The 27,068-nt window shown below is 42.3% G+C and overlaps 3 protein-coding genes across 7 annotated transcripts; 2 read left to right on the top strand and 1 right to left on the bottom strand.

Annotated features, from left to right (window-relative positions):
• Positions 1-8,311, top strand: LOC105278124 (microsomal triglyceride transfer protein large subunit). Of its 2 annotated transcripts, XM_011336970.3 has the most exons (6): positions 1-765; positions 1,734-1,910; positions 2,705-2,728; positions 3,236-3,429; positions 4,827-5,483; positions 5,960-8,311. In XM_011336970.3, the coding sequence occupies exons 2-6, from the start codon at positions 1,826-1,828 to the stop codon at positions 7,706-7,708; spliced, it is 2,709 nt and encodes a 902-aa protein (XP_011335272.1). In that variant the 5' UTR covers positions 1-765; positions 1,734-1,825; the 3' UTR covers positions 7,709-8,311. The 2 variants fall into 2 exon arrangements, with proteins under 2 accessions (XP_011335272.1, XP_011335273.1); XM_011336971.3 differs by lacking the exons at positions 1-765; positions 1,734-1,910 and adding an exon at positions 1,957-2,419.
• Positions 7,905-10,972, bottom strand: LOC105278122 (dorsalin-1). 2 transcript variants are annotated; one of them, XM_026968640.1, is made up of 2 exons: positions 10,889-10,972; positions 7,905-9,378 (listed from the first exon to the last, which is right to left on the bottom strand). In XM_026968640.1, exons 1-2 carry the CDS (start codon positions 10,908-10,910, stop codon positions 8,327-8,329), a joined length of 1,074 nt encoding a protein of 357 aa, XP_026824441.1. In that variant the 5' UTR covers positions 10,911-10,972; the 3' UTR covers positions 7,905-8,326. The 2 variants fall into 2 exon arrangements, with proteins under 2 accessions (XP_026824441.1, XP_011335270.1); XM_011336968.3 differs by lacking the exon at positions 10,889-10,972 and having other exon boundaries at positions 7,905-10,705.
• On the top strand, positions 10,911-26,957 carry LOC105278121 (long-chain-fatty-acid--CoA ligase 1). 3 transcript variants are annotated; one of them, XM_011336965.3, is made up of 9 exons: positions 10,911-11,158; positions 11,828-11,973; positions 17,633-17,756; positions 19,155-19,491; positions 20,346-20,814; positions 23,189-23,479; positions 25,677-25,898; positions 26,011-26,328; positions 26,505-26,957. In XM_011336965.3, coding segments are annotated over exons 1-9 (2,046 nt in total). In that variant the 5' UTR covers positions 10,911-11,157; the 3' UTR covers positions 26,643-26,957. The 3 variants fall into 3 exon arrangements, with proteins under 3 accessions (XP_011335267.1, XP_011335268.1, XP_011335269.1); XM_011336966.3 differs by lacking the exon at positions 10,911-11,158 and adding an exon at positions 11,598-11,733 and having other exon boundaries at positions 11,836-11,973; XM_011336967.3 differs by lacking the exons at positions 10,911-11,158; positions 11,828-11,973 and adding an exon at positions 16,314-16,426.
• The last annotated feature ends 111 nt before the right edge of the window (positions 26,958-27,068 follow it).

The following is a 27,068-nucleotide window of genomic DNA, read 5'->3' as shown; positions in this document are numbered from 1 at the left end:
ACAATAATAAAAATACTAAAACGATGCAGTATAAAGTAATTAATTCAAAATAAGAAATTAAGGTTCGGCCATGTCTTTTTAAGTTGTTTTACATTGTCGTAGTATTCTTAGCTTAATTAATTATAACAAAAATTAAGAAGAAATTATCAACATAACACTTTAAGCCACGATTTAACTATAACATACAAAATTTGTGCTTGTCCGCCTAACTTATTGCGCACAAATCGTCCTTGCCTGTCGACAGGTCAATCGATTTTGCATAAATGGAAATTGATCAGCATATTCAAACTGATATCGCATTCATTTCGCAACGTTCCGCGCTTCTATCCGCACACCACGAGCAGGCCGCAAAAAGAATGAGGATCGCAATTGAGAGATCAGCATCGAATAATGATGCTGATGAAGTTCAGAGGTCACGGTCGTTCGATAAGAATACTAGCAGGCGTGTCCGCTACTCTCCGCCTCGGACAAAGCGCGATCCCGATTGACGTAGTCGCTTTCGGTCGCACGACAGTGGTCTCGTAGATCCATCAAGCGTATTATCTCGTTCCCGTGCGTGCAATTTCGTTCAACGGTCCCGCACTGACGAGCCTCGAGTTTGCTGGAATTGCGCGTCTTTCGATCCGCTCTATCCGAGGAAACACCCGATTTCCGGAGCAGTTGCTCGTTCCTCGGGTGAAACGCAATTTTTCGACGTGGCCGAGCAACATCATCGAACAGCTGATTCACCGAGACAAACTGGATGTGCGCCGCCTGCTATCGCATGTAAGTATCTTCGCCGAGTGTCCCGCGTTATCGGCGTTTCCTATCGTGAACCTTGACTTAGTCTGAGTGAGTTTTCTCGAGCCATAAGTCTTATGAAATATTACTATAATACTTCTAGAAAGAGGTGCCACACTAGGTAAATTTTTTCTTTTTATTTTATTCAAATTAAATTCAACAAAAACGTCTTCACAATCTTTATCAAGACACTTGGAACCGCGTTGTGTACTTTGGAGCGATCTGTTTAACTTCACATTTTGACTTTGTTTAATTTCGCTTATCAAGTACGATTTCTCGGATTTCACTGTGTAAGTACGTTCTAATTGTTTTGTTTGCCCAACTCGATCACAAGGTTTTATCTCTATGTTTTTTTTTATCTAGTATTGCTTGTTGGTTTTGGCTAACGATTTTTGTCAGTCGTCAGCTAACTATCCTCGAGGTAAGACTCCCGTTAGGATTGATGTAAGACTAATTGAACATACATTTCAAGGAATTTACACGAAGGATTCAATTTTTCGAAGCGTGGAAGGAAAATCGATTCCGAAACGACCGAAGAACCTGGGACACTCGGTATAGCGCGCACTCGTCAGTCCGGATCGGACAAATTGGCCGGCTTCCGTACTCGTGCTGGCTCTTTTATCTTCACGGTATCATCTTGTCGTTTGACATCTTGTTCGCTACGACGTATTATCAAACGATCACTGTATTGCATTCCGCGCGAGAGCGCGAATACCCATTTCACAGTACGCGGTGACGCAGAGTTCAAGTCCGGTATCGGTACTCTAATACCGGACTCCTCTTTCCCTCTGTCCGTTACGTAGAGCAGAGAGGGGAGGACACGAGTAGTAAGGGACCTAGTAGACCCGGTAGGAGAGTGGATCCGCGGAAGCAGGGGAATGGCGGAGGCGGGGGGGTCCGAGAGCTACGATAAAGCAGGCCTGCCCCGTATAATTATTCGTATTTACTCGCAGAGGGAGAGAAGAGGAGTCCACGGAACGGAACGACGACGACGTCGCGGCACGACGGCCGCGCAGTGCAGGACGATAGCAGGAGCGAGGAAAGGATGACCGATCATCGGGGACGGGACCCGGCCAGGACGCCGGTCAGGATGCTGGTCGTCTGCCTCGTCTATCTTCTAACGCTGCTCGGTGAGTTATCCGCCGGTTGTTGGTTCCCCTGCTCGTCCTCCGTCGCTCCCACCCTGTCCGTGTGAACTTCCCCCTCTCGCATCGGCATCCGGACGTTCCTGTGGCCCCTGTACGGTTCCCCTCTCGTTACTCCGAAAGTCATTCATTGAAAAATGCACCATATGAGCCGGCGGGACATGGGGACCCATTGAAGTGCGCGCCGCCGCCGCGCCGTCCAGCGCACTCCAATATCACCGCCGGCAGAGTGATTCCTTGCAAACAAGGGGAAGTAGATATATAAAAAAAAGAAATCTTTTTCGACTACGTCGTTTTCGGGAGAAATAATTGAGAAGGAAGATGTGCAGATGTACGTTTGCTGGACTGCACGTGTAATTGATATTGCGTGTCGATCGAGATAAAGTTGTTTATAATAAATCATCAAGTTGCTAATGCCGGAAGCACGTGATTGCTGCATCACGATTGTCGTATCTCACTGACAAGTACTTGGAAAAATTTCAATGGACAACGATGTGAGTTCTCTGCGATTATGATGAATAACGTTATGCAAAGAAAGTTTCAGGTCTACTTGACTATTAGAACACGCATAGTGCATGCGTGTTCCAGCAGTCTATTAGACCTCCCTGTCATTGCGCACTCAATTCAGTCCTCTCGAAAATCACGCGAGCAGTGGAAGAAACATTTATTATATATTCGATATAAACATATTCCGCCTAATTTTTCTATTTTATAAAATCACATAACAATCCTCATTTCTACTGTTGTACGTGTGTATGAGGCAGAAATTTCTTTTCCAGGTTCCTATTGTCAGATGGCACCAGGTAATTATATCCTCACGGAGAGCCCGTGACTGGAGAGCGAATCTCCGAGCCAACGGAAATTCATTAAGCCATTTAAAATCCCGATCTCGATCGATCGCGTCGATCCATTGAAAAACAAGATCACACGCAACGCTTGTTCTCGCCTGTTCTCGTGTAACAGGGACTCCTCGTGAATTAACGGTACCCCATCGCGACGCGCGTACACGCACTTACAGACACACGCACATGTACACACACACACACACACACACACAGAGGCGCCGTGCCGGCGCGTATCCTGCTAGCGCGTGTTTCTCTTTCGAGTTCGTCTCGTGCGAGGAGACCGACGAGAGAGGAGCGATCCTCTCGTCGTCCGATGTGCTTGTCAGTCGACGCGCTGACTCGCGATCGGTCGCATTGCCGAGCAGCCGGTTCTACTACCTCAAACTACCTCACATCTTACCCAGTGTCACGCGATAATCCACGATGCGATGACGGGCACCTGGAAATTATGCGTGATATTTGCAGCAGTGGCCGGTGCCATCAGGGGCTGGGAAACGGGCAGCGGCCACAAGTACCTGCTGAAGACCACGTTGATCTTTAGGGAGGCCGGCTCGCCGAAACGTGGGGGCGACGTCGGCTTCAGGCTCACCGGCGAACTGGACGTCACGGCTGTATGGCGCGATCCGAATGATCCAAATGTCTTTCTGCTCAAATTTGAGGTAGGACGTTTGTTTGCTTTGTTTCCTTACTTTACTGTCACGTTTGATTGCGAATATCTTGGACGAGCTATCGCCCTCGTTGCTCGATGATGGATTTGTCGTCGACTTTATTGGTGTTAATTTATATTTCAATTTTGTGATTTAAGTTACTATTTATTTGATTCGAAAATGGGGTTTTGGTAAACGATAAGAAAGCATTTTAAGTGAAAATTGAAATTATTCAGTAAAACCAATTTAATGATTTATGGCAAAGGTTTTTTTATTAAGGGAGAATTAATGCTTTAAATTTAATTTGCGAGTATCGCTGTTTGAGAAATATGTATAGTGTTTCATATGCATATTTCAGACAACGTTTTTATGTAAATTATAAATGTAGAAATAGCATAAGAGATTCATTATTATACGATGATACATATCTCATAAATATTTTATGATCATATATAAATTTATCCTTATAAAATTTTCCAAATCTGCTTATTATTCAAATCTTTTGTGAGAAATAAATAATTAAATTGTTATATAACAGTTATTTTAGCACTTCGTTTAATTAATTAATAATTTATTTTATTTAATAAATTATTATATATTTATTTTCTCTGGGAAGTTATTTAGATATATAATTCATGATTAGCTATATGAAAAAAGAGTTATCTACAGTGCATGCGATAGCATATTATATTACATTCCATATGGTCACGCTGTTTCATTCTTTTATACGTGTTGTAACTATATGACTCCATATAAGCATTTCGTATTGACGTCCCAGCATGCATAGCATCTATATTTATATTTGTCATTCCCAAATTTGATTCACATCCTTGAAAGTCTTTGTATCAAGAACAAAGAATTAAACTTCTGTTCTGAGAAAATCGTAATTCAAGAAGCACGCTCGTTGATACGGAGGAAGGTCGTCCAGACTTGGCGATGATAACCCCACATCCGATAAAATAATACTTCGAAAGCAACAGTTTTCAAGAAAAACCTTGAATTTATTCATCAATAAATCAGTTATTAATAATAATTTTATTGATTTTCTATCAAACTTTTAGAGAAGGAAATCCGAATGGATTATTGACTAGATTAACACTAAGCGGCTATAAAAATTAATAAAATAAAATATAACGATTCGCAGCCAATGTTAGATTAAAATCATTAATCTTCTTAATAAATTTAATGTGATAAAATATTTTATACATGAAAATTGATGATTCGCAGAACACTCACGCAGAGCAATTCGAATTCTTTTAAATCGGGCAGATCTCTTTTGTCACAGTATCGACAATTTGCAAAATATTTCGAACAACTATTCTAGATTTGATAATTCGCAAATCCTCGAGTTTTCGCTGTCGTAAACTCTGGCACGATAAGGCACGTGTAACGAGCAAACATTCTTTCAGCTGTTATCGCAGCAGTTGTGGATCAAATCTCGCCGTGCTCCGGAGCCGGAAGACTTCGTGAAGCACTCGTCCAAGGTGGATCAAGTGGTCGAGAAACCATTCCTCGTGGTCTGGCGATATGGCGACGTCCAAGCTGTGTACATGGACCCGGACGAGAGTGTCTCGTCTGCAAACCTGAAGCGTGGTCTAGCTAGTCTCTTCCAGTATCGGACGCTCGACGACGAGGTGCGCCAACAGGATGCATCCGGTCTCTGCGACGTGTTGTACGTGTCCTCGGACGAAAGAACCATCAAGAAACAGAAAAGCAACTGCACGCAGAGCACTTTACCGCCTCCGAGGCGGCATCCAAATCCGATATTCGCTGTTGAGCTGGAAAGTTGGCGTAATTCCACATACATGCTGACGCAATCGTTGTTACCGGAGCATGTGTTCGACCGTGAAGAGCATAGAATGACGTTGGTGGCCAAGTCGGACATCGGCACGGTTGTTATATCCGAGAGAACGCTGGAGTGGAACCCGCAGGTAGTGAGTGCGACCCAGACAGTTCAAGCGGATTCCTTGAAGCATGCGATAGCGCTTCTCCAACCGGGTTACAGGGAGACGAACATCGAACTCCAACTGGAACCCACCATATGTCCCGACGCAGGATGTCCCACGGTAAGAATGCCAGCTCGAGCGTCTATCTCTAACGTTATTGGCCGAGGTGATTTATGACTGTAGCGCATTGAACGCATAAAACTGAAAGAGTAGGCAGAAAAATGCGTCGCGCACACGTTATCTACGTGTTTTAAATATTACTGTAACGATATTACGAACGCTTCTTTCTAAACATTGCTTCTAGTTTTGAAAATAACTGATGAGAGAGAGAGAGAGAGAGAGAGAGAAATTAGTATTCGTTCAATTTATTTTACACTGATTTTTATAAGATACAAGAGAGTTTTTAATTCTTCTTGTAAAAGTGAAATTTAAATTTTGATTAAATCTATATTTGCTAAACCGACTGTAAACTGCCAGTAATTTCAAGAGAAATTTAATATAGATGTAAATGCATTGTTTCGTGCATTTTAACAATGCATTTTGAATATGGTTTTATTTTATCACGAATATTTATTTAAACATGCATCTTGTTGCAGATCGATAAAACGATCGAAGAATACCGTGAGGCGCTCACCGAATCTGCACTGGGCACGGCAAGGTCCGCGTCGGCCTTCCTCAAGCTTCTACCTCTAGTCAGGAACGCTTCGCCCGACGAGTTGCACAAGGTTCTGAAGGCGCCGCGCTACCACGACATGAAGATGCAATTGTTGGATGTATTCGGCTCTGCGTCCACGTTGCCCGCTCATCAAGCAGCCATGAAGATTCTCCGTCAGGACGCGATTGGCGACGAGACCGAGAGATACCTGTGGGCGTTATCTTTGTCACCGACGCCGCACATCGACGTCGCTCGAGACATTCTCAAACGTTCCGAGGAGACGATGCAGAACGATAAGGTGTCTGAGACCTACGCACTCGCTGCGGGTGCTTTGGCGCGGCATTACGGGTCGTCCGCGATGATCGAGAAGGCGAGAGTCAGCCTAGAACTAGGCCTGGACACTTGCACCGGCGACGAGTGCAAGCTCAAGTTTCTGCGAGCTCTCAGGAACCTGAGGAGCTCAGAAGCGATTCCCACGTTGCTGAGGTACGCGCTGAGCAGCAATAAACCCATCAGCGTTGCTGCTTGGAGAGCCTTGGCGGCTCTTCCGCGCGAAGCGGTGACCGATGAGTTGAAGAACGCGGCTCACAGTGTGTTCTATCAAATAGGCGGGCCGCGAAAGGACAGCAGTGCGCGAACGCTCGCGCTGGACATCATTCTCGAGAGCGAACCGTCCCAGGAGCAGCTGCACGACTTCGTTGAATACTTGAGCAGCAACGATCCGGCGTACGAGGTCCGTAAATACCTGAGTCAACGTCTGGAGCAGATTGCCGAAAAGAACGAGCGATTTGCTGATTATTTGAGAAACTTGTACGCGACTGGTGGCGTGAACGTGAACAATTATCACACGCGAGCGCAGAGGGGCCTCAGCACTGCCTTCACGAGGAATTTCCTGCGTTCGCCTAACAGCAACGGTTCCCTAGTGACAGTGCAGGAGGTAAATTCCGGACTTTTAAAACGCGGCATCGTGGATGTGGTGTTGGAAGCCAACGAGCATCGGCAAGCGATGTTCTCTCTAGGACTGTTCGCCGGCGGTCTCGGCAGCTTCGTCTCCAGTCAGGATGACGACGAAGAGGAAGCCGACAATGAGGTGGCCACTGCTGGGATGGAGATCGACTTGCTGAGTGTCGGCGTGCGACCTTTCGTATTCTTCTCCGGCCAGAGTGAACTGATGGGCCACGTGTGGTCCGGTAAAGCATCCGAGAGGACTCCCGCCTTCCAAGCTCTCCTTTCCCTCTACAGCCACAGCGAGTACGTGCCATTGGGATCCGGTTTTGTCGCTGAGATGGACGTTCAAGGTGCGGTAAGCTTCGACTTGGCCGGCCAGATCCAGCTGAGTCTCTGGTCGAGAAACGCGCAATCCTTGGTAGAGATGGATGGAGGGGTGATGATTCACGGCAGTAGCAAGGTGCACTCGAGCTTTGTGCAGAGCAAAGCAGAGTTCTCCGTAGCAATGGAACCGAAACTCGAGCTGTCCACCGATTTGGACTTTTCTGGATCGGTGGCGCTATGCATGAAATTAAGCCAGCCAGACACCACGGTAAGGCAACGAGTGTACAAGATCGAGCGAATACCCGGCAGCCGGCACAGGCTGAGGAAGACGCGCCGTTCAAGAACACTCGCGCCCGGCAGATCCTACAGGCTTAACCAGAAGAACAACGAGATGTGCGCGAAGTTCGCGGTTAGTTAAATTAGCGCCATCAAGAACTGCTCTCTGTGACACTTTTTAATTTTTAATGATCGATATAAGTGATCGATAAAGAACTTAAAACTGTTTTCTTACCGTTGCGAACCTCGATAGTGCGTAAGAATAGAAGTACCCGAGAATTGAAATATGACAATGCGGCAATGTTCGTGTCTATGTTATACATATATGTGCAATTTGCATTTGGACCTCGATATAATATCGAAAATTAATCAAAGTCGCTCGTATCAAAGACAATATCAGAATTTTAGAACAAGGATATGGAATTTCTGAAAATTCTTCAGTTTGACCCATTTCAATAATGATATTAGATAAAAGTTATATGATAATCGTTACAATTCTTTATATTAAAAAAAAAAGATCATATTTTATACATAGAACCTATTTGAGAGAAGAATTCAAGATATAATTTATGAGGAAAATAATAAATTTGGCTTTTCCTCTCTAACGCTCATTACGTCGAGGTTCAACTGCGTCTATATTTTGCATGTTTTGTAATTTTTTGAGACTGTACTGATTTGCGCGTGATCAAGATACAGATATAAGCGCCCAGGTTGTTACAATAAAATACAAAAAGCTCACATTCAACGCAACACAACTCGATCAGCGGCAACCACATTCGGAAACGACCATGTCGTCGTAACCGTACTCGTAGGTCAAAGTGCCACTGGCGTCCAGGTAGAGCAGACTCGTAGGCGCCAGTCTGGTGGGCACGCAGCAAGCCCTACCGACGAACTTGCTGCCGCCGAGCTCCTCGCTGGCTTGAAGGGCGCCGTGCACCAGCGTCTGCACTATCGCGTGCTTGGTCGGACTGAGATGATCGCCGAAAGGGAAGAAGCACTTGCCGGAGCACTGATAGGCCTCGTATCCCGGTGGTGCGACCACCCACTCATCATAGGCGATCAGGGCGAAGTCGACGTACATGGGACGTCGACGGCAACTGTTCCGGCGTCGTCTACGAGGCATACTCTCTTCCCAACGTTCGGTATCCTCTTGGTCGTCCGCGGACCGACGACGACGCTCGGCCCTTCTGGTTTTACTGTAGTTCAACAGGAGGATCGGACTGTCGCCGTAAGGACGATACGTTAGTCTACCGTGAACGTAAAGCTTCACGATGCCATTGCTCCTGCCGGCGACCGCGGAGGTGACGTCGAAGGCTCGCCAAGCATCGTCTCTCCTCGATCTCAGGATCTCCTCGCTTGCGTTTCTCGTTGACTGATCGGTTAATGATCGCACCCTCATTATCGCGCCAGCGACTCCGAGTAACTCCGCGGCTTCTAGCGTCTCGTCGACGTCCACGGACGGAATCGCGAATTCCAGAATTCTGCCACCGTCGCAGAGTGGACCAGAAGTGTGCACCGGTTGGATCGCGCGGACGACGTCGGCGTCCGGACGCCGATGGTACAGCTGCAGCATGTACCTCGACAAGGTTCCCCGATGCTTTCTTCGGGCGACATCGCGCGATGACCTCGTGTCGATTCTATCAAAAGGAGGATGATGCGATATCATCGACGAGGACGACGACGGGATCGATAGATCAAAGTGGATCAACGCTTCGGCGCGCATGCTGGACCTCCAGCGACTAATCGATCCGGTCTTCCATAAACAACACATGCAAAATGTGCCCAGGATCAGCAGCAACCAGTACCATGGGGCTCGCATAGTAAACCCCCGACGTGTTTCGAATGGGGGTGGATTAGCCATAGGACTTAGAAAAGAAATTCCAAAGAAACGGTGAAGAAAAAGATGGAATATTAATTGCACTTTGTGGATTATGTATATAATTTTCAATGTATACCGGTCCAATTGAAACGAAAATGTACGAAAACTGAGACGTTCTCGCGTTTTAAAAAATAATTTACGCAATGTTTCCTTCACAATCCCTCTTTTTCTAATGGATCAAAATAAAAGTTTATACGTCTACATTTTCTCTTCAAACGTTAGAATATCGCACTTTGCACACGTTAGACCTACGTTGACGCGCGCAATATAAATATATATTTTAGTCTAGTTTAAATAATATAAATCACTTATGACGATGAAAATACGATTGCTGAAGAAACGTTCGCTCCACGACTTCTGTTCCCTTTTCGTGATAAAGTAAAAATCGTTTATAACTATTTAGATTTTTTACACAACTATTTTTTAGCCGTCACTCGTTTTGAAACCGGTTCTTGAAGGAACGATTGAACGATACTGATGCCGTTCTACTCCGGACTGCAAACGCTGGACCCTTCGGAGGTGGGTGCTCCGGTTGAAGGACCGTTCTCTCCAAATAGCCGCCAATGAAGGCGTTCGAAGTTACCGCCTGGAATCCCCTTATCAACCGCAGACTACCACTCGACTGAGCAACTCTGCATACTCGTCGGTATCTTTAATGGAGGGAAGTCGCTCCTGATAATGCCAGCAGCGAATTATACGATGATAGATATCAATTTTGCTGTGTCATCGTTAACAATCTTTCTAAATTTAGGTCGTATAAGTGGAGGTCTTCGAAAACTATAATCGTGACACAGATTCTAGTTACGTAATACAAGCTGCTTTCATTTTTTAAATGTGTCAAGAATTTATTATATTGAAATCGTTAAACAAATATTTTCGAAATATTTTCTATTAGGCCGGGCAGTTACGTGCTGAAAACTTTAAAGGGACATTATTTATTATAAAAAATCATTTTATTCATATGTTAGTAAATTATATTTCATAAATCGATTGGAGGATTAAAGCATTAGATTCACCACACGTTCGATTTATTTTCTGTATTTTTACGCTCAACAAGCAGAGAACGTTTTATGAATCGTGCTCTGTATATCAAAGAATTACACAACAGCACATTATAAATCTCTCTACCGCTTCCTTCTGCCAGGGATTGGATATAAATATCAAATCCCGTCAACATGGTAATGCAGGGGTGTACCGTGTGTTCGACCGGTCGGCGTCGGCGTCGTGGCGCGCGTGCAACGACGACGACGCCAACGTCGAGTCAGTGCAGTGGCGGGTACGCGTGCGCCCCGCGTGGGGGGTAGGTTACCATTCCGTCCGGGTGACTGCTGCCGCCCGGTGAGTGGTGACGAAGAAGGGTGGTCGTCGCAGCGCCCTTCCGGCATCGATTCGCCGTCCTCGCCGCCGCGGTGCGCGGGGTGACGTCATGGCGGCGCGTTCCACACTTCAGTAAGGGGATCCGCATCCGCTGTACGCGAAGCTCGAGGGTGCCAGTTCGAGCCAGCGAACGGGCGATTTCTACGACGAAGAAAACGGAGCGGCAGGGCGGCCATGCCGTGGCCCTGACCTGAGCCACTGTCCCGGCCGTGAAAGCCGACCACCCCTAGTGCCATCCTCCGAATTGTCGGTTCCTCGAGTCGCGCCTACGAGACTCTGGAGGCTCTCGGCATCCCTCGTGCGGAGGATCGCAGCGGAACTCGCTCCCTTACGCCAGTGAGTACACGATATCGCTATCGACTTGTGCGAGGGGTGTGCGTGTCGAGGAGGCGTGTGTGTGCGGCGTGCGGCCGCGTGCCGGCGTATCGCACGCTCGTGCGTACGTCCCATTCGTGCGTTCCCTCTTTCTAGCTTTCGCCCTCGTTACCCGCTCTCGCGTTTCCTCGCGTTATCGTTCGGCAGATTATCAATTTATCATATTTTCGTCGTTATCGCGAGGCGGATACAACGCCGTCATCGTGACGAGTCACGCAGAAAGCGCAAAGTGCACAAATATCGTACGATTCCACCGGCTGTGCGATGCACGCGCGATAACGGGATTCGTAGATCGTTGCCGATCGTTGCACATGAGCGAATTCGCACGTTCCTCATTCGCCGAGCACTGATCGTTAACTTTGCCCCCGGAGCGGGACGCGCGCTCGTGGCGTCTCGCCGATCGCCCCGGCCGAGCGGAATCGTTGGCCGACTCGCAAGCGTGACGCACGGCCAGCATCGCCGTTCGTCCCCGACGCGGAGAGAGTTACGCACTTTGTACTACCTACCTACCTGCAGACTACGTCGTCGTCATGCAGGTATTGTCATAGCGGATTACGTAAGCTTGCCAGTTGTTCTCTCCCCCTTCCTCTTTCTCTCTCTCTCGAACGGTTCAAACGATCTTAAACGAAGTGTTACAGTCTCAATTCGAGGACTACCTGCCTTATCTGGGCGGCGCGGCCGGTGCCCTCGTCGTCACCGGGGTGGCTTACTGGGCTTCCAGACCGACAGCCGAGAGACCACTTTTCCCGCTCGACGCTCAGGCACTTCTCTTACCGGTAAGCGACACATGCAAACACGTGCGTCACGCGCTAGCCGTAATTTCACACTGAATGTCTCACCGTGCTAAAAATTCGCGGAGGAGGCTTTAGGTGCCCCTGATCGAAAGCGCGCGCTTCATGTGACTCGAGAGAGACCTTGAAGTGAAGTCAAAAGTAGGTACGCGTCTTGCCCGTTAACTACCCGGTCTATTGCAACAGACTTGTTTTTCTCTTTGCACCTAGTATCCGCAGATTTATTATTTCGAGTGCAAGAGTTACGTAGTGCAGTGAAGAAGAATATATTCATATTCACGCTTTGAAGTATTAAACATGGAATGTGTATCAGTGACAGCAGAAATATGGAAAAAATTAAAAATTATGCGGAAATTAGTTATCTTTTTGTTAGTTTCGTTCTCCAACGCTATCAGTACGATTATATAAGTAATGAAAACAAGTAAGAAGTGTTATTAAGAATACACACACTTTGCTTGACTTTGATTTCATACCATCGCGCCTGACGGAAAATTACGACGTTTTGCTGATAATGTCATTTAAATTCAACAATAATACAGACAATTTAACTCTGTGGACAGATTAGTTAAATATAGCGTATTAGCTGTGTGTATTAAATTGTCCATGTTCTCTTATACGCAACACAAAATCGATATGTATTTCTCCTTTTACATGCGCAATTCTATTATCGTCCAGTTTTTATTGTATTTATTTTCTCCTGCGTCAGTCGTTGTTGGCCAATCGTTTAAGCCGTTAACGTGTTAGATGTACATCAATGTATGCAACGACCCACGATGTATTATCGTTATCGCAGGAAAGTGGAGCAGTTCGGTATTTTATGTCACACATCATACATATTGGTCAAGAAATGATTTAGCTTGATATTTGTTTACTTATACGAATCGATTAAATATTCGCAGCAATTTAAATTGATATATTTATCATTTATTCCAAAACACTCTTGTCAATTAAAGAACTCTTCAGTCTCCGCTCTAGACAGATAAGACTCCTAATACGAGATTCTTAACTTTATTAAAACGGCGAAACTGCGCAAAACGATGCGATTAAAATACACGAGTGACTCATTATGAAAGCGTGCATCATATATTCCAAAAAAAGTATAATTTGCCAGTAGATGAAGCGAGAGTTGTCTGACATTTCTTCTGACATTTTTCCTCTTGTGCTCGATGATCAACAATTTTTTATATTGTCGGTGATTCATTGAAATATCGGCAGACGAATATTCAACATATTCAACGGTAATCACAGCATGACAGAATCCTTTGCAACCGGATTTTCGTCTTTACTAAAGTTATTTTCGAAGCCTGACTGCAAATATAACCCAGCAAACACAAAATATAACTGTTATATAACACAGAAGTAACACGCAATATAACAACTGTTATATGTTATTAATGTTAAAGTTACATAATTTTCTTTGTAACTGCAATATAACTGTGTTATAAAACTATTATATTGCTCTGTTATATATTGGTTATAATAATATAACAGTAATATAACTTAAATATGCGATGTTATATAACTGTAATATTTGCATATTATGTCTATGTTATATACCATTTTTAACATACAGATGTCGAGTCGTCCACTAGATGGCTTCCGTTTCTCGTATGCAAAATATGATACAAAATATATATAAGAACGGTGATCACGGCACGATACAACTTGTATTATAAGTTTATTTCTACAATGAAGTGGTACATTTTTGAACGAATAATAAATAAGAGCAAAGTACTGACTTCTGCATAACGTTTAGGAAAATAAATTAAACACAAACCTGTAGTTGTAAAAAGAGGAAGAAAGAATAATTATATTCCATTTATATAACATTTAAGTAACATTTTAGTAACACGTTATATTACTGTTATATTACTGCAATTTCGATTGAGTGGGAAATTACAACTAACATATACATTACATGTAACGAACATGTTATATTGCGTGTACATTCTGTTATATTATGGCAATATCACTGTTATATGACTGTGTTTGCTGGGAATGAGCTTTCCGGATTAACTTTACCAATTGGGTCGTAGCGACCCTCTCGTCTCGCCTCAGCTATCGGTTTACATAAGCTTTCCTCTGGATCCTCACAATGCGAGGGACAAGATATCGATCTTGAACTTGAAATACGTGCTTTTTCAGATCACTGTGATTATCTAAAATAAGTATGCCAAGACGTTTAAGTTAAGTATGTTTTATTATCATCCGTTCTGCATTCGTAAGATTTGTACGTAGTTCTGAATTTCTCTGTTATCGTCCTCGTTATATTTTATTTATAATATAAGAATTGAATTTTATATCTCATTTCTTTAGAGTGTTACGTACATACAAACTGTGTTTTTAGATTCAATTAGATAAACATTCGATAGCTAACTTTATTCTTTACGACTTTATCTTTAAAATAGATCTTTCGATCTATTCTAAATTTACCGGAACAATTTTTATCTCTACGAATTAATAAAACAGAAAAGCAAAACTAGATAAAAAAAACGTATCAAATTGAGTAAAGAACCCAAGAATGATACGGGAAAGGAAAACAATAAGTAGAAAGTAGCCCGTTGGGTCTCAAGGCATTCCGTATGCCGTAATACTGTATTATTTCTGAGCTGGTCACCATTACTGAAGAAAGCCTGCGTTTTTTCACTAACTTCTACATATATGCCTAAGTATCCCGATATCGATCGTCTCCCTTATCTACATCGGTTGGCGAATGTCAACCTAATCTACTTGTTGTTTTGATTCAATATGCTAAACGCGCTCTCTGTCTCTTGATAAACTTTAACATTTCACAAGTCCAACTTGCTTGGAAATTCCTGAAACGTCTTGTATTCCTGACGGAGCGTCTCTTAAGTGACGTAAAATAGTTTAGGTTCGAGGCAACGTAACATTTTGCGTTACCTGTCCATCACGTTATCCCTCAGTAGGTTTTCGTTTCACGTTCCGCCGTTGCCGGCCAATGACTCACAAAGCGGCTGACGAGCATTTGGTTTCCTCGACGAGTTCCACGTCTGCCAGTTGACGTGCCGTAAAATGCGGCGTAATGATAGACCATCCTGAGGTTTTTAGAGGATATCCGTGCTTCACTCACGACAAGAACTACATGCGGAAGGAGAGAAAGCATCGCGAAGAACTCCGGCACTGTCAATGCGTGGCGTCGATCGGCCAAACTGGCGCCCGTCCAAATTTCTCGGCGTCGAGGACGACGACGTTCCCCGTGACGCTTTATATTTAAACGCAGTCGAGGATGCTTCGTGCGGAGGATGGGCCTTGCTCTCATGAGACTGATCGCTTGGCTGCCGATGCCGTGCTGATGCTGTCAGCATATCGGATACACCCATGCTCTATGATATACGCGATTCTACTTTAATATGATCAAAAGTTTCTCTCGAGTGAATGTTTAAAATAAAGCGTTATTATATATCGCACTTTTTAACTCCACTAATCGGTGGCTTGTGTGACCCATTTTTATATTTAGCATACGATAACTGATACTTGCGTGCGATAATTATTATAATACTTTTGACGTATCCAAATTTTAAATGTCTTCTAGGTTCTCTCAATTTTAAGTAGACTTTGATTAAAATTTTTTAAGTATTTATTTTTAATACTTCACATAATAATATTTAACGTTTTATTAAAAAATGTATGTATATGTCCATTTAAATTCAAGTAATCTCAATTTGCCGTAGACTCTTGATATTTTATGTAGAATTTTTCTCTCAAATAAAATATAAAAATTCTGTAGTAAATTTAGAATGCTTGAGTTTAAATGTGTATATTTAAACATTTAAACTCAATTTCGCTTTTGTAAATAGCAGGAATAGTTTTACGTTCAATTTAATAATTTCAAGCAAGCAATGAAGGATAATCTCACGCTAATATCAACAGCAAACATTCGAACTTGAATGTAGCTACTAAACTTTTACTGAACTTTCATAACTGCTGGACTTTTGTAAACATATTCTGCTGACTATATACTCAAAGTTTTCTCCCAATTACAGATATTAATTACATTCACGCCCACAGGTTCTTATAATTTTGTATATTAGCTCTACGTGATAGGAAATGTACTTAAATTGCGATAACCATACGCAGGATGACCGATAGTACTGACAACATGCCATGGCACTCGTGTTCCCGGGTAGAGCACCCCCCGATGACGGTACCGTCCGCGTGACACCCGCGCCGTGAGCCAAAAGCTCGGGCCAAAAGCTTGGCCACAAGCTCGACGCGAATTCAGTGGCCGCGAGCGTGTTGGTCCGGCTGGTCCGACCTACGTATTTTTCGTGCTGAAGAGTCCGGCAGTGAACCGAAGAACTCGAGAAGAGCTCGTGAGAGGCCGACGGCGTCTACATGCAGCATGTCGTCGAGCTGCTTCTTCCACGAGCCGATTCATCCGCCGATAGACCTCGGCGATCAATCCGACACGGTCAAGGTGCAGTGATGATGCAAAACTTTCGCGGTGATGCTGAAGAGAGTGCTCATTTGGCGGTCGCGCGATGGTCCATCCGTTTCTCGACTCATCTAGTGCGAGCCGCAGATCGAACCCCGTGTTTCGAGGATCTCGCGTAACGCCGCAAAAATTTCTATGAATTCCTTTTAATTCATAGTTCTCCCGCAGAGTTCATAAGAAACAGATACAATTATAGTAATTTCGATACTTGCAGCATCCAATGTGGTAACAGCAATTGTTTCCGTGTTCTCTTTGCAAATAGGTCGTCGATATGCACTTCGTGACCAGAATCGTAGACGTAGACAAAGGGTAGAATGTCGGGTGATTTCGATCGGGCGCGTTCTATTGGCTTTCAAAGAAGATGAATGAACGCTGTTACCTTACTCTCTATCGATTGCACCATATCTTATGGTTCGAAACTTCGACGCAAATTTGTAAGGAACAGTCTCGCGGCACTTGGAAAGTAGATTTCGCACAATGGCTTGGATAGGAAGTACAAATTATTTGTAAAAATTAATATGTGTATTATATCACATATAAAATTAAGTTTAATTTTATTATTACACAGATATAAATAATATAAATTAATATATATTAGATTTTAATTGATTTTAATTTAATAAATTATATCTAACATTATATTTAATATCGTACGTGATGCTGAGTGACATTCGATTGTGACTTCTGACTGTCTCCCAATTACAAGTAAGATTCAGCGAAGCATCTCGCGATTACTGCACGTTAACATAAAATGAACTGTTTCATTCTCTGCGTCGCTCGTAAGAGCACAGATATACGAATATTTTTGCTAAGGAGCCTTCGCTAAATGATCAAGGGGGTGTGTACACTATTTCCGTGACACCTTGTATATGGGTGGTCGCATGTTGCACAAGCACGTCGATGAAACCGAAAGAAGCGTGCGTCGGTCGGTAGCTGAGATCGATATATAGAAAGCAAACGGATATACGCACTGTGCGATATGCATACGCAGCCATCCCTTCATCCGCGCCCTTTGCACCCTGCCCTCCTCGAGCAGACGCGTAATCAGCTGCTCCGCACGCATCGATATGCGTGTGCCGCACGGCTAAATTTAGTATTGCACTTGCAACGCGTCGGTTACGTAATGGTGACCGACCTGCTGAATCTCACGTATGTTTCACTCAATCGCGTCCACTCTCTGTTTCGCAGGGCAATGAGCACATCCGGGTGTCCAGGTTCTACAAAGAAGGCAAGGAGGGCAAGTTCGTCACCTTCCTGCACGAGGATACGCGCACCCTCTACGAGGGTTTCCGTCGCGGCGCCAAGGAGTCCAGTGAGTTCATTCTTCTGAAAGAATTAACGTGACTTTGACGGGGCCAATTTCCTAATCGTTGATAAGCCATGCAGGGTTGTTCCCGATGTTAATCAAAATTTAGTGGGGTTCGATCGGTGTCAGTCGGTTGCAACGCTTGTGAGGAAGAAAGCTCAAGAAAACGTCCTGCAAAATCATGGATCGATAATTTACATTGTGAAGGCAGATTCGCGCGATAGGCTCGCGACCTCACGTTGAACGTCTTAACATCCGCGATTGTGCGTTACATCGATTTAGCGGTTCGTTTGGCAAGTAAGCCGTGGCACGGTCGCGCTATAAAACGAGCGAGCAGGCGCGCGCGACTGGCTTTCTAACGAGCGGCAAACGCCGAGCTTTACGACGCGATTTATTCGCCTTTCCGCCCGTCGTCAGCCGATTCGACGACCTTTTCGATGAAGGTTGACGGCTATTTCGGGTACATCTTCTCGTATTTTTGCCACCGCCGCAAAATCCACGCCCGCTCAGTCGACACCTGTCGCGGCTCTCCCCCCCTTTCACGTTCTACACCCGCGACCTACGACGATGAAGATGACGATGACGACAATGATGATGACGACAGATGCGTCCGAAAATCGATAATCTTGCTGGCCACGCACGCTTGGCAATCGTATAGAAAGATCGTCATCCACACGTGCCACATTGTCGTTAATCCTCTCTCATCCGGTATCGAAATAGTCCATAAAATCCAATATATTATTCAGCTCTTCTTTTATGTATTATCCAGCTCTACTTTCTGGAAAAAGCGTGGCATAATTTCAATAAGCGATAAGATATTTTAGGTCACTAATATAACTAACACTAAGTAATCCAGGTCACGTCTAGATGATAATACAACTCAGTGTAGCGATCTTTTGAAAGATATGTTATTGTTTGTTTTTCAAAGATTATCCTACTAAAATAAAATTAATATACGATGAGCTATGTTTTTCAAAGATTATCTATCCTGCTAAAATAAAATTAATATACGACAAGCTATGCTGCGCTGTCCTAAGTATGTGCTTAGTTTGATCGTGATCTAAATGCGATCTGGATTACTTAGTTAATGACTTAATACATCGTAATTTATTCATTTAAGTATGTTAAATTATATCTACCCGTTTGTTACAATATAAAATAGGATCCTCACTGAGATCTATTAGTTTTATATAGCCTTTTTCTGTAATAGTATAAAAGCTAAAATTTCCAACTTATCTTAAAATGTCCTATAAAATATTTATAATATTTAAGATACTTTAGAAATTAATTTGTACTGTACAAATTGCATCAACAAAATTATGTTTCTGTTTCTTTCTTGTACTAGGTTTTTTTAAATAATTAATCTTCTTGACTGATATCTAATATACCCTCTTTAAATCGCAGATAATGGTCCCTGTCTCGGGTGGAGAGATGGGCCCAACAAACCCTACCAATGGCTTCATTACAACGAGACGCTGCTTAGGGCGAAGAATTTTGGTTCCGGCCTAGTATCTCTGGGGCTGACCCCTGGTCAACAAACCTTAGTAGGCCTGTACAGTCAGAACTGTCCGGAGTGGATTCTCACCGAGCAAGCATGCTACACATATTCGCTCGTAGTAGTGCCATTGTACGACACCTTGGGCCCGGACGCCTGTGCATACATCATCAATCAAGCTGACATAAATCTTGTGGTGTGCGAAGATGACCAAAAGTGCAATTTACTCCTTGACAAAGCACCGAGGTACGTTGCAATATCGCATTCTTTTTAAAACGACACTAGATTGTCTTTTCTAATTCTTCCTTTTTAGTTATATATAAATTTTGTAGTTAAAATATTTTTTCTTAGCTAATTTTATACACATACACACAATTATTTATTTGATAATTCTAAAACACACTTTACGTGCTCAACTTCTTCAGTCTTATGTGATTTTTTATGCTTTACATTTAGCCGATGCTCAAAAACTAAAAATTGTTAAACAATTTAATACGAAATGTGAAAGCAATATACAGCAATAAATGGCACGTGTTCTCGTGAAATTCATTTAGCGTTACTACATTACTACAATCTGTTATATCCGCGCTATCGATTATTGATGGAATTGCGTATTTAAATATTAAACGATACTTAATTTAGCGTAGTGATAGAAGAGATCATAATTTAGCCTCATTTGCCGAAACAATGATTATTTGATAGACTTTTTATACAAGTATATTCTTAGATTATATTGAAGAAAATTGCTCTTTTAATCAATAGATTAGAAATATTACTCGCAAGACCTCGGCTATATTTTAAATATGTATGCGGAGCGTCTCCGCAATCACTACCTTTATAATGACACATTTTTTTATAAATCTTATAATACTCTACAATAACTTTTCGTCGATGACGCAACACACCGTCTCACCGGAAATCAAATGCGGTCATGCATTGATCTTCCCAAAAAAGAAACACTCACATCGGTCTTGTGTGCCTTTAAAAGCGCGACGTTGCAAGTGTTAATTTGTACCAGTGCCAAGAGCTCAGCGAAATAGCGATCGCTAAAGAACTTTGTGTTCGATCCACGCTCCTTCAACGTTCCCTAATCTCGACAGGTGTTTACGGAAGTTGGTGGTGGTGAAGGAGACGAGGCCAGCGACGAACCAGCGGGCGAAGAACCGCGGCGTCGAGCTGTACAAGTACGATGACATCGAACGTCTCGGCGCCCAGAAGAACCACCCGGAGCTGCCGCCGAAGGCGTCCGACCTCTGCACGATATGTTACACGTCCGGTACCACCGGCAACCCCAAGGGCGTCATGCTGACGCACCAGAACGTCATGGCGTCGATATGCGCGGTGCTGATGCAGATGGGTGACCATCGGATCACGTCCAGTGACACACTGATCAGCTTCCTGCCGTTGGCGCATATGCTGGAACGCTGCTGCGAGAACGCCATGTACATGATGGGCGGCTCCGTCGGCTTCTACGGCGGCGACATCAAGAGACTGGCTGAAGATACGAAGGCCCTCAGGCCTACCGTCATGCCAGCTGTGCCTAGACTGCTGAATCGAATGTACGACAAGGTGAGCGATGCCTACGTGTCCATTTCTGTCCGTAAAAGTCTAATCTTCAGATCAGCGAGAGTCATCTCAAATATGCTATTTTAATAAAATTTCCCAAGAAAAATAATGTAAAAATAGAGAGAATACAAGTGGCGGACTATAAATTAAAGTGATTTTTGAGATCTAACTAAATAACATGTCGAGTACTTCAGTCGCATCTTTTATTGCTGAGAAAATGGAAAATAAGATATTAAGTATGTCAAGTTATTTTATAAAATATCAGATGATAATGCTTTACGGCTTTTCATCCAGGAGAAATTTGAAGAAGATTTGCTGTCGTAATATCGAAGTATCTTCTCTTTGACAATTGATCTCTAAATCATTGCACTTTTGGATCGCGTTACTGTTTGTCGCTGTAGTTTATTTCTGGTCGTTTGTTGTCGTTGCTGCGTGTGCTTTATCCGCTATTTATTTTTGGTTCATACTTAGTCGAGCGCAGGATCCGAGTGATAAATGCGACATGTTATACATCCTGACTTTCGGCTGTCTCGACTGTAATGTCCAAAGAATATCGTCGTTGTTGAATCATCAGTGTTTAGAATGTTTCGATCGTGGTAATAGTCTCCATCAACGCAAATTCTACGCGAGTAATAAATGTTATTCACTTTAATTTATACAATTCTAACATGTGATCCGATATGTTTAACATTGAAAAATTATTTTGATTAAATAATCCCTTTTCACAATTTCCGCAACTGATGCAGTACAACGCGTTTGCTTATTTTAAAAAAATGGAAGATACGAACGCAGTGCTACCTTTTCCTAATCTATAATTTGTAAAAATGATTTGCAATCGTTCGCCGTTTTATTTTACTATGTAATTAACAAAGCGTCAGTAGAATTATGAATTCTTAGAAAGAATAATTATCTTGTTCTTACAACATTATGATTACTTGCCATTTCTAGTATTTCTCTCTTAGAACATTAGGGTTGAAATAGTTTATATGGTCCTTGCATACTTCCGCTTACATAACTGGAGTTACTCGCACGCGGTCCATTGTTTAAGTATAATAGAAGTTATACTTGGACACCGTTCAATAGTTTTATGACGCCACTATATACAGCGTTCCGCGTGTTTCAACATTAAATACCTCTTTCATATCCGCTTAATTGTAGAATCAACATCAAACATCTTGTAATCTTGTATTCTGTAATTTGTATGAATAATGTGCTTTTCCATGTACTGAATGTATTATTTAGGACATTTATTTTTAATTTATTTAGAATCTTAATCTTTTTATAGTAACTTTTCGAATTCACTTTAGAATTCACTTTTCTAGAAATCATAGACATTATCGTATTAATTTCTAGAATCTGGCACTATCAGGCATTATTATTGCAAATCCTATGGCGTACAAATTTTCTCGTGACTGCGCAATATCTCGCAACGTGCTAATCTTGTACCGCGAGCACAAGGAATACTGAATCTTGGCGTAATTCTGAGGTCCGTCTGAATGGAGCACGTGCTGGCCTGATCACGCGCAAGTCGTATTAGAGTTGAATTATTTTTCGCAAATTGATCCCGTGTAATGCAACAACACCAGTCAGTTAAAATTGATCTTCTAAAAGCATCTGGAACTCGCGATAGCGAAGCTAATAACGAGAACAATCACGCGTTCTCGGCGCACATGTGCACGATGAAGTGCGTAATGCAAGGCATAACAGGTGTGGCGAAATGTGCCACCGATTGTAAATATCGCTGACGTTGAGTCTGCACGGACTCGAGTAGATAAGTCACGCCGCATATTACACATGCTTGGCAGTCTTCAGTAAAAAATAAAACAACAGATGATGAATGCTGCTCGGCTTCAACTCCTTTTTACTATTTTTTAATTTCGTGAGTTCGTGACGTATATTTGTCCGTCATCACTTGCAATTGCGGTCGACTGTCAACAGGATATGAGATCGAACTCGGTCGCAACTGTCCAAACAGACCCTCCCCTGTTTAATATAAACCGCTTATGACAACAAAAATATCTTATACCGTGTATAGCTACAAATTGCAGGAAGGAATAATGCGTATTTTGAAATACGAAGGAAAACATTATGCTCATGAATGGAGAGTAGAGTATACAAGAGATATCGATATACATGTAATAATATTGACTGACATATATATTCCACGTATATTTCAGATATTTGCGCATTAACTAAAAAAGCTATTAGTACAGCAGCCAGGAAATATGATTTTCTAAAATTTTATTTTATAAATATTTGAAATTAATATGTCTGTATTATATTATTTTAGTACCGTAACATTCGAAAAATCATATTATATTATCTCGCTAAAGGTCTCGTTCTCTGTTTTATTAAAACTTTTGCTTGATGTTTGCAGGTGCAAGCCGAGCTTCAAAGATCATTCCTAAAGAGGATGATCTTCAATATGGGTATGCGAGCGAAGGAGACGGAGATCAAGAAGAGCATCGTGAGGAAAAACAGCATATGGGACAAGATCGTGTTCAAGAAGATCCAAGACACGATGGGCGGCAAGCTGAGATTGATGCTGGTGGGTTCCGCGCCGCTAGCAGGGAACGTGCTCACGTTCACCCGGTGCGCCCTCGGTTGTCTTGTCATCGAGGGTTACGGCCAGACGGAGTGCTGCGCGCCAATAACGCTCACTATACAGGTTCGTATATCGAGACGTGGAAACGGTCGATCGTCGAGACATGATTTCATGGCCAAGTCGCAAATTCGCTACGTTAATCTTGAAAGATAAATTAAATAGCGTGGTGCGATGATTTATGCTTCGTGCCACCTCACACGTATCGCAAATCTACAATTTCTCGCGCGCTTCTTTTTATTTATTTTATTCATAATATTTATTACATTTATATATATTTATTATATATTTATAATATATTATGTGCACTTTACATATATTTTTCGCTTTCCAGCTTTATCCATTTTATTTAGTCTACTTTATTTTCCTTTATGCGTAATTACCTTGTTTCATTTATCTCTTTTTTTTTCTAAATAAAAATAAGGAAATAATGTAAATGAGAGATACATACACAATCATGAGTTTTCTGTTACACGTAGTCCTTAAACGTAATCCAGATAATAAAAGCAATAGCGCTCAGTGATTGATACACGTTCATGGGACTGTTAACGTCCACGAATTAATATTTAAAAAGCTGCATAATATAGATATATAGACGTATGCGCATGTGTGTGTATACATATCCATTGTAAAGACCTTTCGATTAGCTATAGCTACTGGTTCCTGAAGAGTTACAAGTTTCACAAGCGGTCAATAGATACTTCGCAAATATATTCTTTATACAAGCGTCAAGTAAGCGTTAGGCGCGCTCAGTGGATCATACTAGAGCCTAGATAAATAAACTTCGGTATAAATAACTCGAGTTAGTTTCTTTCGATATTGTAAAAGTATTGCTTGCATATTTCATTTATCGCGCGAAGGATTTTTATTGTCCCATAAATATAAAAAACCTGTTTTAAAAGAAGTTCAACAAAGCAGATTATGCCTCGTTGCATGACACGTTTATTGTTTTATCAATGAAATGTACAGGGAATTGTGGGTGTTCCACCGGCTTCTTACTTCAAAACCGAGAATGTCGAGTAATGCGAAAAGGATATACCGTATCGATCGCTTATCGAACGTTGTTTGGCACCGTGGCAGAGCCAGTGTTATGCGTATCGCGAAAATTTCATACACATCTCCGTTGAAATTCTCTCGCTCTCGAGATTCTACATCATGAATGTTTATTCGATAATAGCTTCACGCAATTACCGTATTTTTGGTAAACAAACCATTAGTAACTCTCGAGGTAGCAGCCGTTTATCATCGCAAGTGTCTAATGCACAATTCAATTATAGGAACATAACTATAAAGTAAAATAATTCTAGCGTAGTTATGCAAACAAATCATTTTGACATGATATATGTAGAATGTTCATTCCTGAACTGCATCTTCCACGAATAAGATATCATTCATTATTTTACACGCTGTCGCTAATTAACATTAATACGCAAATTTTCTTCTTTTTGTGATATAAATGCGTTTTCTTATTACAAATTTGTAAAGGTTGGAGATATTGTGTAATCCAAAAGATATAATTTTTGCAATTAATACACTTATGGAAATATACATATAGATTATTGACAGACTGTGCAAGGAGTTATTAGCCGGAGTAGATATTCGCCAGCACTGTGTAACATTTAGATGTTTACGTTAAAATCGATATCGATAATTCACGCTAAGGAAAACATATCTCTGGAAAACATGATTTATCATTCGCGACGTTATTTATCGCTGATAGAGCAAGGTTCGAAAATGTTGTTTTTATTGAATGCTGACTAATAATCAAGTGATGCGCGTGCGTCTATTCTTGGCGCGTCTGAGTATCGACATAGGTATATAGGTGGTAAGAGTCACCGGTCGTGCGCGGCCACAGATATTTCTGTCAGCTCATCTTCTCGAATCAAAGCTTGAGAGCCATGTGCCAGGGCACGTGGCGTGCCACCTCCGTCACGAGATCATTAGTTACACGTTGCTACTGAATGCCCCTTGTATTCGGAAAGATTCACTCGTCCTTGCTAGTTGCTATACGTGTTCATTTACAAATATATTTGAATATTACACGTAACACGTGTACATAATTTTTAACGATGAATTCGCGTTTTGGCAAATAATGCGATATTTCTTATTAAAAATAAAAGTGATATTTTTAAAAAATCAGAATTTAATTAAATATCATATGCTTCACAATTTTCGAAATTGTGAAAGTGGATGCTTCGCTATGCCTTAAGTAAAAATTCTATAGGAGAGGGACTTAATCTGCGGTTTCAATCTCTTGATGCAGGGTGATCACGTGCCGGAACATGTGGGACCACCAGTGGCCTGCTGTTGCATCAAGCTTGTCGATGTTCCAGAAATGGAGTATTACGCGACGAACAACCAAGGTGAGGTGTGCGTTAAGGGCACTAACGTTTTCGTGGGGTATTACAAAGATCCCGAGAAGACTGCCGAGGTGATCGATGAACAAGGATGGCATCACACGGGAGACATTGGCATGTGGCAGACCGTAAGTAATTGTATTAGTAATTATTAATAATTCGTTGTGACCTTACGAACTTTCGCAAGTAGCTAATAATATAAATAAGAATTTATTTCTTAGTTAATATTTTTGCTTTCAGAATGGGACGTTGAAGATAATCGACCGTAAGAAACATATTTTCAAACTGTCGCAAGGAGAATACATCGTGCCGGAGAAGATAGAGAACATTTATATACGTAGCCAATATGTACAACAAGTATTCGTCCATGGAGAGTCACTGAAATCTTGTATCATAGCAATAGTAATACCAGATGTAGACGTAGTTAAATGCTGGGCGGTGGAAAACGGCATACCCGGTACACTGAGCGTCCTGTGCGTCAACCCAGAAGTCAAGAAACTAATATTGGATGACATGCTAGCGTGGGGCAAAGAAGCCGGTCTCAAATCTTTCGAGCAGGTGAATTATCGTTCTCTATTTCCTGTTTTCCCGCACCTGGGAAATTCTCAGTTATGAATCCCTGTTTCTGGGAGACTAGAAACAATTGAAACAATTAATAGTTAATAATTAAGATATGAGAGAATCGAGGAAAATTTTATTATTTGGAAAATTGTTTTTATTATTTTCCTGTGTAGGTAAAAGATATTTATCTCCATCCGGACCCGTTCTCCGTGCAAAATGGGCTTCTAACGCCAACGCTGAAAACCAAACGGCCTCAACTGAAAGCGTATTTCAAGCCGCAGATAGAGGATCTCTATCAATACTTGGACTGACCAGACTGAGCGATCGCGCCATCGCTCGCACCAGCACTGACCGAAAAGGAAAAAGAAAAAAAAAAGATGGTAGAGAAAGAAGCAACAAGCGCCTTTCCTCACCGCCGCCGCCGCCGCCGTTCTCTCTCTCTCTCTCTCTCTCTCTCTCTCTCTCTCTCACCGAAATCACTATTGTTCATCGAATGTTCGTTAACCGTCTCGATACTTTTATTATTATATCATTTTCACAGGTACATTAGGGACGCAGATTAAAGCACGGTTTAGGCTAATTAAGGTAAATGATAACATTATAAGTAATAAAAGGAGTTATTATTATTATTAGGCGCGTCCAGTTTTTCTCTTTCAATTACAAGCATCCCTCCGACGATGGATGTATTTACAACAACAATTCAATCCCCACCCACATATATATATATATATATATAT

This window comes from Ooceraea biroi, chromosome 3 (genome assembly GCF_003672135.1).
Source record: "Ooceraea biroi isolate clonal line C1 chromosome 3, Obir_v5.4, whole genome shotgun sequence".
In the NCBI taxonomy this organism is placed as follows: Eukaryota; Metazoa; Arthropoda; class Insecta; order Hymenoptera; family Formicidae; genus Ooceraea; species Ooceraea biroi.
Note: the sequence above shows the minus strand (reverse complement) of the source record. Positions and strands in the feature narration are given on the sequence as shown.